This window comes from Cervus elaphus, chromosome 19, assembly GCF_910594005.1.
Source record: "Cervus elaphus chromosome 19, mCerEla1.1, whole genome shotgun sequence".
Taxonomy (NCBI): Eukaryota; Metazoa; Chordata; class Mammalia; order Artiodactyla; family Cervidae; genus Cervus; species Cervus elaphus.
Window position 1 is genome coordinate 31,542,544 of NC_057833.1, and position 12,475 is coordinate 31,555,018.

General features: G+C 35.6%; 1 protein-coding gene across 3 annotated transcripts in view; it reads right to left on the minus strand.

Annotated features, from left to right (window-relative positions):
* Positions 1-665: 665 nt before the first annotated feature.
* The window catches only part of ZMAT3 (zinc finger matrin-type 3), a 36,634-nt gene continuing 24,824 nt past the window's right edge, over positions 666-12,475 (minus strand). For 2 of the 3 annotated variants that reach the window (XM_043874690.1, XM_043874691.1), the window contains 3 exons: positions 10,397-10,563; positions 10,177-10,277; positions 666-8,125 (listed from right to left, as the gene is read on the minus strand). In XM_043874690.1, coding sequence (XP_043730625.1) covers positions 7,914-8,125; positions 10,177-10,277; positions 10,397-10,563 — 480 coding nt within the window. In that variant the 3' untranslated portion in view covers positions 666-7,913. The remainder of the gene's footprint in view (positions 8,126-10,176; positions 10,278-10,396; positions 10,564-12,475) is intronic. The other variant, XM_043874692.1, reaches the window with a different exon arrangement.

Genomic DNA, 12,475 nt, shown 5'->3' on the forward strand with positions numbered 1-12,475 from the left:
CAAAAGTATTTTATATATGAACACCCAAAAGATTATTGGGCATATCTGCCTATTAATATGTGTTTACTTCCAGAAGCAACAGTTATGGTCCTGCCAAGCAACTTTTCTCAGAATTTGAAGGAAAGATTAAACTTAAATCTAAAAATTAAACCTATCAATAAAATGGAGAACTTGCTCCAATTGAGCGAGGCGAACTCCAGCAATGGGAGAATGGGTTAGTGTGGGCAGCAGGGTCAACTCTACTGCACGCCCAAGTAGGTGGCAATATACTCTGTGTAAGTTCAAGAAAAAAGCGATGGACTGTGGCTCAGTCATGTCTGCTGACTCTCTGCGACCCCATAGACTGTAGCCCGCCAGACTCCTCTGTCCATGGGATTTCCCAGGCAAGAATACTGGAGTGGACTGACACTTCCTTCTCCAGCGAATCTTCCCAACCTAGGGATCAAACCAGCGTCTCCTGCAAGTCTCTTGCATTGGAGGCATACCCTTTACCACAGAGCCACTGCGGAAGCCCCGTGAGTTCTAGAAGCAGGTGGCAAATGACATGCAGATGGATAAAAGGTGAATCCTCAGCCATCAACCATCTGCATCAAAAATAACACCTCAGCACCTCAGTGCTGACAATGTACCTTCTTTCTTTGATCCCCAACTCACAACCAAACGACTTGCAGACAAGACTCAGAAACTCTTTTATTAAATTGAACACGAAATGACTGTTATAATAACGCCAAGCCTCTATCAGAAATCAGTACATAAATGAGGATACACAGCCAAAATGAGCCATCAACAGAAGCAGTGTAAATTTTAAATAACTTTCAGGATTCTCTATTCAATATGCTTAAGAAAATAAAACCAAAAGAGCAATTTCAATTTCACAGTTCACAGTTGATTGGCTTCAATCCCAAGACATTTTTGCCATTTATGTGGCCTCAGAACACAGATTTCCAAAGTGGTGACTGGCACAAAGCCCCAGCAGCATACACAGATGTTAAATCCCTGTATGACATTTAGGGGAAATTGTAGGAAACAAACCCAATTTCATACAGTTCTGGCCGGCATTTTTTAGCTATATCCTTTACCAGAAACATCGTTCTAGGGAAACAGTAAAAGCAATTTTAAAAGTTCGCCATGCCATTAAATGAAGGGTTGTAAAGTTTCCCTTGGCTCCACGATTTTATTCTCTAATTTAAAACAATGAGCTAAAATGCAACATTAACAGTGAAAGCAAAATCAGTTTTGCTTCCGGATCTAGAGCATACATCCAAGAGAGGCAACTTATTGTCTTAGCAGACACACGGAATGCTTTAGAGCAGAGTCTGCCACACTCTAGTAAGGCATTTCAAAGCAGACACCCCATACCCAAACTAAATTATTATGGTCAGCTGAGGATAACACAAGGTGGACACCAATTAACACAGAATCAACATGAAATTCTTACAAAATGACACACATTTACAAAACCACAGAAAGATGCTCAAGTACCAAAAGAAGGTAAAACAATGACCAGCCACTCTAAAAGTTTTGTTCCTGTAAATGCCAGATTTTCAGAATAGAAACAAACCACTTCATATGTGCTTTGCACTAGGATAATATTGTTCATCCGGACACATGGGGTTACTTTTCCTTAAAAAAATATATCATGTAAAGAATATACATATAATCAGTGATATAGAACATTTATTTTCACTAGTGAGGGGGTCACTTAAGCACTTACACAGAAAGAGTTATGAGTGAATCATGAAGGTTATGTAAATGTGAAAGGAAATCTGATAAAACCTGTATTTTTAGTATTCAACAGCAAAGTGAGATTTTTAGCAGTTGCATTGACTTAATAAGAAAGTATGACCATGGAAAAATCTTTTAAGGTCAAAGAATTGTAAAATGTCCAAAAAACAAAAGTCTAATTAGTAAAAATAGATAGTTTCATTTCAAGCGCCCTAAAGGCAGAGTTTATTTTGAAAGCCATGAATTTTATCAAAGAGCACAAGAATATGAATCCAGGATATCAAAATTTCAGTTCTGACTTACCCACTGAATCTTCATAATCTGCAACAAGTCACTTAAATTCTTCTGATTTTGTCCACAAAATAATTGGCATAAAAATAAAGGCATATGTCAATACTTTTTTCCTAAACAGTACTAGAGTAAAGCTAAATATGGTTACTAAGGCTTACAATTTCAACAACTCATTGTACAGTACAATCATTTTTAATCCTGCTAATTATGGCTAAGAGAAAGCATGGGCAGTTACAATTCTCAGGGAATTCAAAGGCTTTAGATAAACTAATGGTTTCAACTTTCTAAACTACTCCATCTGTTCTTCTAGAGTTGTTTTAAACGGCTAATCATCTGTGGGGCTGACCCTTTATGCCTCTCTATTCTCTGGTAGAACAGGTGAAAGTAGTAAAGGGAGAAATGACACCATGGAGGAAAAAGCAGCAGTAGATTGAAATGAGGTATAAGCTGATTTAATAAACCCCAATCAGTAATTTACAGTTTTCTCAAGAAGCTGCATAGTTGAGCAAACATACGTCATAAAAACAGGGATAAAGAAAAAATTCTTATCATGAAGCTTTAAAATGTATGACAATTAAGCAATAAAATGACCAACACCAAAAAACTTCAGTTTGAAAAGGAGTTGTCTTCCCTCACTCTAAGCATATACAAAAACAGAAACAAGAAGGCTGAAGTCCACAGGAGAAAAAGACATGTTAACTGGCTCAGGTTATCAACTTCATACACTGCTTGTTAAAAGATGTAAATATGTAAACAGATATTAAACTATAGTTAATTATGCCTATGCTGAATTGTTTAGGAAAGTATCTGAAATTTACACTAAAATGTATATTTTTTTAAAACTCCATTGTTCAACGGATAAACAGAGGGACAGACAAATATATGGTAATATAAGTACTGGAAACTGTTAACAGTAGAATCTAGTGCTAATATACTGTAAAATTCATTAACTTTAAGGTACTTTTTAAATTTCTCATAATAAACTGTCAAGAAAAATGTTAGTATTTCTGCAGTAAAATTAATTAGCAGTGCATTTTAGAGACTCAAAGAATACAGGCAATTTATAATTTTAAATTCATTGAAGTAAGAAAAATTTTACTTTAAAACATCTTGAACCTGATTTGTCAAGGTACCTGTTTTAAATGTAGAGATGAATTATAACAGCACAATGAAGAAGTATTATGCATGACAGTCTTCACACACTTCATGTGCAAATACATAATTCTGTCCTCTCTACAGTATTAGATAAGACAGTATTTGAAAACAACACTGGAATAAAGTTTTTCCAAACATCAATATCAAGCTCTTCCCAATCCATCACACTATCGATCACTAAATATAAATGCAATGCAGATCAAAGTGGAAAAAAAAAAATCAATGACTATTGCCAGCCTTGGACAACTGGATTCATTTTCAGGATATATGGTTCCTGATCAGTTATCATACAGTTTTACTCAATATCAAATTGAGATTGCACAAATAAAAAAAAAAAAAGATGCAGAACACAGAATTCACAGAAAGCTTTGTTACTCCAATTTCCTATTTTATGCATTGTGACTAATGGCAATAATTCTATCATCTCTTCTTTCTGTGAAATGCTAAAACTTGCTAAAGGCACTCATAATCTGGGCTTAACAAAGACAGGGTCACATGGGACCATAAGCCAGTATTTTTTTGGTAGCTACCCAGAAGGGGAGTTGATAAATGATCCTCCCATTCACAGCGGGAAGACAAAGTCAAACAGCTCTCAGTAGAAATGTCGTATGAGAAGCTATTTACACAGCTATTTGTCCATTCAGTAAGAATGATAGTAATAGCTCACAATGACAGGGGTCCACCACCAAAAAAATTAAAGCAACAAGACATTCTTTATGATGCATGAAACTTCTAAATGGTGATTTGGCTGGTTGAAAAAAGAAAAGCCAACAAGATGGAATCTTTTTAAAGTATCTGTTCAAAAGCCTGAATTAAACTTTTACCTATACTGACAAAACATTTCTCTACTTCTAAAGCAACTCTGCTGTCTTTCGTATATGCCACACCAACTGTTTTGGAAGGTCCTTCCAGCCTGTGTTCTGACAGTGAGGAAACAAAACAGATTAGGTTCCAAATCCATCACTCCTAGGCCTCTCTGTAGAGGACATTATGCAGAACAGTTACATGTCTGCCCTGACACAAGGGAGACTCGTTTTACATGGGTCACTGAACAGTCCTCCGACTGTCGTTGTTCATAGTCCCCACTGATTCAGGAGTGAGGGAATCGCTAAAACCACCATTAATCCTTCAAGTCTATCTACAGAGGAAGACTTAATTAGATGTACAATATATATGTATATACACATACATGTGTGTATATATATATATCTTTAATCCTAGTTCAAAGTATAGATACAAGCAAGCACACCAGTATTGTAGAACAGCTCTATAAAATAAGGTGGATGATCTCATGCTTTCCTTTCAGCTGTTTAAGTTAGAGGGACATGGAGATGATCTCAGACAGCCATGATTTTTCATTCAATCTCAGGGTTTCAAAAAATTCTAAATGGTTTTCTAAGTTTATCAACTCAAGAAAAGGAGCAACAGTGAGGAAGAGTTGGAGGAAGTTTTTGCACATGGTATAGGGCAATTATTCACCTTGCAGATTTCAGTGCAATAAGAGACAAATAGACACACGTCATAAACAACATGCACATATTTACAAGTTGTGATACATGACATACAAATACAAAACCAACAAAACATTTTCTCTTCAATGTGGAGTTGAAAGGATCACATGGCACACTCAGCTCTGTAGCTGAATATTTTTGAAGAAACACTTCGAAGACATAAGCAATCTGATCTTTTAATTGGAACACCAAAATTTTTCCTTTACATCTTCTTGCCCTCAATATTTTAGAAGAGTTTCTAATTCTCATCTTCAACATTGATTTCTGAATGACAATTTACATGAAGATATTCACAGAGAAGAGGCTTTGATGCTCTGAGTTCTTGCAGATCTAGAACTAGAATCTACTTATTTGACTAGAGGTTTCCCATTGGTTAGGCCTCTGTCCATCCTTGTATACAGTACATAAAAAGATATTAATGTGATTCCTGGGGAGCACAGGGTGCAAATTCTAAAGGATATTACAGAGCAGGACCTGACTTTACTAAATGAAACTGACAGAGATCACATATCACTGAGTGCAGTACTAACAACAGCTTTCTTTGACAGGAAGAAAAAAAAAAACCACTGTCCATAAGGAATGCATGAGTATGAGAAACTATACCATGCAGAGGTGTATTTACCTAGGCATTTCCTGTCTGACACCTCTGTCACCGTCTGTTTCGCCTATGGAACACAGGAGAATACTGCAAGGTAACAAGCCCAAAACACAACCCACTGTCATAGAGATTTGCGATTCTTTTTTTGGACGTGTATGTAACCTTTATAATCATGGAAGTTATTTATCAACTGCCTAGAGTTTGGAAAGTAAGGAGCAAACCCAGCTATTGTAGGCAATATGGTTTCTAAGGTGTCATATAAAGCAAACATCAGTCTTTTTTAGTGCAAAGAAATAGAACAAGTAAGAAACAACACTATAAATCTAACTTTTTTCTTTAAAAGAAAATGCATTTATGCATTCATAACATCCATTAAGGGCACTGAGAGACTAGAAACCTGAATATGCAAGGCCAGGAAAAACACCAAGGCCTTAAGTCCACTGCTATTACATATATAAAATGAAATTGTTAGGTGGGAAGAGTAGAGACGATCCTTTCATTAATTTCATCTGCAAAGAAAAAACTGAAAGTGGATGAATGCCACTTGTATAAAATGTAAATTCTTATCCACAATCTTTTACTGTTATCTAAGGATTCAATGAAATTTTCTCTATGGTATCACATAAAACTATACATACATGGGTTTATATGTGTGTGTGTATGTATATAACTACATATATATACACACATACATATACATGTGTATACATACATATACATGTGTATACATACATGTAGTCACACCAGAGGGGGAAAATGAATTTTTAAATAATCGTAGAACCATGTGGCCAGCACTTTCATATTAAAATCTACCAAAAAATTACACTTAGCAGCAAAATGAGTAACCTACTAACCAATAAGAGAAGCTCTAAATTGCCCTAAAATAATCAATTATACTTTATAGCTTACTGCAAAAAAGTGTTATTATACTGATTCACAGGTCTAGACAGCACTTCAACAGAAGATTATTTCATTCTTCTGTTTCTGGGAGAAAATAAAATTACTAAGTAATTCTACTTTTCAAAAAACCATGACTTCAACAGAAGGGTAACTTGATAGTATACCAGAGAGTGTACCAGTATCACAAAACTTAATTTTAAATATGGGTCTAGATAATTTAAAAATTGTTCAGAAGTCCTAAAGGAATGGAATGATGATTATAATTTTCCTTCTCCTTATCTCTTTGCCTACAGAATTTTTAAGGAAAAATAGGAGTTTTATTTTTAATTAGTGATATAAGCAATCAAAAGTGAATTTACCATAGTGCAAAGATATTGCTCAATATAAACTTCTATGAACATGGCCTTTCAAAAGGAGTATGGATGAGCACCCATCTTATCCATGTAAATATAGTAAATAAGTAAAATACAGTTAGTGAAAGTTCATAGAATCCTCCATTGGTTAATCTAGACAAAACACTAGAGCTTCTCATTTTAAAAACAAAAAGCAAAAATAATAATACTGTTCTAATTATCAGATATGAAAGTAATCTATATTTTTATTAATCTATATCTTCAGAGAAGCTGAATTATAAAGAATAATGCCAAAGTTCAGGTATTTTTCTATTGGAAATGATACTAAAATTTGATTAACTGTTTTAAAAAAATTCTTTCTTGGAAATAGTAAAGTAGTGATATTCTTCAGGACAGTCTACAAATTAGCAAGACAAAAAAGAATGTAAGTAAAATGTAAGGATTCATTTATCTAAAAAGTCTATCAAAACAAATATCAAGGGTTCTGAACTTACGGTTGAGACCATCACGTAAGTGCATGTTATTATCATGAAGTAACTCTAAGTTGAAAAATCAAACACATTTCATTTCCCAACACCAGCTGAGAAAAATATATTTTTAAAAAATCATATCTATCCTAAACTCATTGGATATTCAAATATGGGGCTTGGAAAACCTACAACACCATTCTGGGGCATGAAAATGAGCTAATTGGATAAGCTAAATCAACTGAAGGAGAACAAAAAAAAAGGAGAAAAGAAGGTGAATTTAAAAGTGCGAAATTCACAACTGAAAATCAAGTTTCACTATCTGGAAGTACACAAACACATTAGAAGTGTCTGAATCCAAGAAAACCTGCATTTCAATAAGGAAGGGACATGATAAACAGAAAACACTATTCTGGGCAAGATTCTAATGCAGTTTACATAGGATATCCTACTGACAGTTCATTGAGTTGAGATGGTAAATCCAAAGAAACCTTGGGAAACTAAAATCTTTGCTTACCTGCTTTTACTGTGATCTGAAGCAAAAACTCGATAAAATTATTTAACAATACATAACACTAACACTGTAAAAGAATATGAAGTTTTTAAATAGTTAAAGCTCTAAGTGGTCAGGCTACTAGTTGACCAGAACTTGGTCAAGATAAAAAGGTCTGTCTCATGGGGTAGGTCGGTCACAGGCTTTAAGCAGCTCAACATAACTGACCTGAAAAAGCATCATGACTTAAGCACATTCTCTTCCTTCCCCAATTCTGACACCTTATGGTACCACTGCAGGTTATGTGTATTAACATCAAGCAGAGGAATGTACTCATATCGAGAGAACCACAAAGCAGGGCATGTTGACAGAAGGCGAGCAACAGGCAGGACAAGCTGCTCTATCTGAATATGACAATCACTATACGTAGCCCAGATTCTCCATCTCATTCCTGTACCGCTGTTCAGACACCTTGCTTTTATGTTGCTTGCTCTCTAAATGCTGCCGGAATTCCACCTCTTCGCCAGCCCCGACATTACACATGGAGCAGTAAAACTGGCCACTTGGAGTAACACACATGGCCAGATCACGTGGAATTCTCTGCCGAGAGCGGGGATTGAAGTAAGGACCTGCTGAAGCAAAAAGACAAAAGTAATATATTCACTTCAAAATACTCACTAAGCGAGTGATGGTCTGACCAATTATCACTGTAATTTGTAATTCTAAGCTCAAAGTATAAAATTCACAGATTCCTAGTTTGAAAAAAATGGGAAGTTAATGGGTTTTTTAAAATTACAATTTTATACAGGTTCAGTCTAAAAAGCTAAAATGATTCCTCCAACTATTGTCAGAAATGTTACTGCAGAGCCAAATCCACACTCTAAATGGCAATGTCTCTAAAAAGTGAATATATTTTAGAAATACTTTCATTTCTAAGCATTATATCAAAAGTTATGTCATTATGCTACTACTTTAATCCAAAAATTCTACTTCTAAGTATTTCACTAAGAAAATGTTGAGAATTTTCGTATAGAGATTTATGAGGACATTTATTTAACTAGAGTTTATAAAAGTTTTTTGGGGAGGGTAAGGATAAAGGAAAGATCCAAACATACAACTCAAAAAAATCTTAGTAATGAATGTAATGAAAAACTAAACAGTCACTAAAAACAATGCAATAGAAAACTCTATAATTACAATATTTGATTATAATATGCTACTACATTAAATAAGAATATCACAAAATATGATCACATTTCCATTTTACAGAAGTAATACACACAAAAATGTTGGTAGAATTATTGATAATTTTATTTTATTTTTTTATATAACTGACTTAAGTTGGACCATTAGCTCAATACTTTACTGCTTTCCTACTATAATAATAAACATTTAAGGCTTTTCCCAAAATGTTACTTTGACTATATGCTATAAATTTTGATACATTTTTATTACAATTTGATTCTAAGAATGTTCAATCACCAGTATGATTTTTTCTTTGGCAAGAGAGTTATTTAGAAATGTTTGAAAACTTCCAAACACATAAAAATTTTGTGTTTTTCTATTATTGACATCTCATTTACTTGTACTCTGATCCAAGAACATAGGTCTAAATGGCCTTCTGTCCTAAAGGTTTTTGTTTTTTTTTTTAATCTAATGCTAAGACAGCTATTTTAGCTTCCTTCATTTCAACTGAATATTTTCTATCTAATCTTACAATTTTCTTTTTCACTGGGACTTTAAGTTTACATTTACTGCAACAATGATATATGTTTCAGACTTTCGTGAGACTTATTACATTGTGTTCTATATGTCCCTTTTTTCTATGTTTCTTTTGCCTTTCTAGTCAATTTGTTGCTGTTTGTTTTACTGTTCACAAGAGTGACCTCTGCTCATATATGTGTGCACTGCAGGCTGAGGTAGGGAAAGGATGAAGGACTACTCTCCCTACTGAAGATGATCAGAAAATGCAGAAAATATTCCTATCAACTAGTAATTCTGAACTAAAAGTATGTATCAATCACCAAGGAAGCATTTGCAAAACACACACATGTCTGAGTCCCACTCTAAATTTACTGACTGAAAATCTCTAAGTCATGGTTCAACTATGTGTATTTTATAAAAACTCCCCAGATAATCTGAGTCACTCCCCTGGTTAAACACCAGTGCTATCATTTTTATTTTCCCTAATAACTGGGGATTTAATGTGGTGCAGCTTGAAACCAAATATTTCATTTTTATGCTACATTTAAATGTATCAGCTGGCAAATACCAGAAGTAACATAAAGGCACTAAGATAAGACACTTTAAAACAAAGACTCCATTATGTGAAATTCTTGTAAAGCAAGTATACTTCAACTTTTTAAAAAGTTGCATTTTGGGTCTTAGAACCCAAGGATATATCACCTTTCCATTTAACTCATTTCTTATTCTTAGTTCTTTGAAATAAAGTCATATTCTTGATGTAAAAAAAATTAAATAAAATCCAAATAAATAATATACTAAATAGGAAATAAATAACTAAGACTTGAAATAAACACCAGCTTGAAAAGCCACTAGACCAATTCCACAAAACAAAAGCTAATCCCAAATTCTCAGGTCTATCTATTACCATTAAAGGAAATAAAAATAGAGGACACCATTTGCAAAACATAGCCAAAGTATGTGAAAAGTCACAGAATACCTGAATTATTCTGTACTGCATACATATTTCTCCTATTAGGCATCATCTTATATTCATTCCCGTCTTTCCGGGTCCGCCGTTGACCGACCTCTGAGGAGTCTCTGGAGAAGAGACGTTTTAAAAGAGTGAGATTTCTAAACAAGGCTCCCTTTCAACTCTTTTTCTCTAGACAGTGAGTCTCACATAACACTCTGGCCTAAGAGAAAACGGCAATACCTACGAGAATGAGTTACTCTGAGCTTCCGCCAGCCGCAGCCTCTTGGCATGATTCTTCCCTTGATAGTGAGCCTGGGCCACAGCCGGAGAGCTGAAGGAGGCATCGCAGAGCTTACAGTAATCATTTTCTGTGGCCAGGATCACTCTGCCTCCTGGCTTAAAGGACCCCATCTGACAGCAAAGACACAACAAACAAGGTTTTAAAGTGTGGACTCTGTTCTCTTCTCCTCTAAGTTCCTTCCTTCCAAGAGCTGAAAAATAACCCGTTATGGCATGACCATGAGCACGCAGCTTTATAAGGATAGGAAACTATTCGTTTCAGAAAGAAAGAGGAAAAAAAGGCTGGGAGACACTTAATCGTGGTTTTGCATTACGATCACCTGTATACCAAGCTGGATGAATGCCTCATTGCTATTTTCATTAAAGAAATTTCAGAAAAGAAGTTTAAAAACCCAGCAAGGAAGATTCAGGTCAGCACAGGTTGAGGTCTAAACTCACACTACCAGAGAGAAAAAGTCTTCCCAGAATCCATTAACAAGCATGTACTAAATGTCTACTATTTACAGGGCTTGCAACCTAATGCAAAAGTGACACACAGACATGTATTAAAAACTAAACCTCTATCCCCAGAGTCTATAAATTAGCTACAGATATTGTGTGTGTGTGTGTGTGTGTGTGTGTGTGTGTGTGAGTTGCTCAGTCGTGTCCAATTCTTTGGGACTCCAAGGACTGTAGTTTGTCAGGCTCCTCTGTTGATGGAGTTCTCCAGGCAAGAATACTGGAGTGGGTACCGTTCCCTTCTCCAGGGGAGCTTCTTGACCCAGGAATCAAACGCTGGTCTCCTGCATTGCAGGCAGATTCTTTACCATCTGAGTCATCAGGGAAACCCACAGATACAGTATAATTAGGAGGAAATAACCAGAAGGTCCAGACAGCTGTGTTCAGGTTGGGAAACAATGAGCCATGGGAAACCTAACACAGTCCCTGGAAAATAGCATACCTGAGTTAACTACTGCTGGGTTAACAAAACATGCCAAACTAGATTTTGGCTAAAGAAGAATTAAATATACAATAAAGAATCTGGAAAGTGTATCATATCAGGACCAGCTGAAGCAGACTGCATTGTCTCACCTGGAAGAGAAGATTTTCTGGGGACAGGATAACTGTTTTCAAAAATCATAAAGATTTGTGCTATGAAAGAAGCCCACGGCTGTTTGCCCAGGAGGGTGGAACCAGCTGAAAACAGTCTCTACCAGGAAGGAGATATCCAATTCTAGAGCAGCCTTCAAGAACTAGCACTGGGAAAACTCCTCAGCCTGAAGATCTCTCTGGGTATCCTGCTGTCCTCTGATTCTGTTTTTAACATATCTCATTTACCCCACAAATTCAGGAGGATAGAAGAATAGCGGATACTGCTATCCACATCGTAAGGACTGACAACCAGAAAAGTTATATACCATGGTGTTTAGGAGTAGAGGTCTAAGATCAAGAAAAATCAGTGCCCCACTTTACAAAATCTGTAACACCATGGACAAGTTATTTGGCTTACCTGGGCTTATAGTAAACTTCCAAGTGAGACCGATGCTGCTGGCCCAGGGATCACACTTTGAGAAATAAGTCAATACCTCTGAGTTGTTGCAAGCATTAAATGAAGTTAGGACCCAGGCCAAGAAGGAGGCAAGGAAGGAGCCATGGGCACCCAATATATGGGAGCATCAGAAAACTTAGCTGATGAAAAAATACTTAGTGTAATATTTTCACAAATGAAACCCACAGCCAAAAAAATCAATGAGGAACAAAATATGAAAATTTTAAATAAAGACAGGATCAGCAACAGTGTCATGCCAAACCATATTGCAGCCTAAGGCAAAAGGGAAATCAGTAACAGTTATCCTATCTTTAAGTTTTTGCCATTTTGTTCACCAGTGACTTTTTCACATTAATTTTGCATTTTAAAAATATCATATTATTTTTCTTGATTACTGAGCATTTTAGCTCCCTCTTAAATTCTGTGCCTAAGTCAAGTACATCCCTCATCTCACCCTCATCCCAGGGCTGAATGAAGTAATGTCTGAAAAGTGCT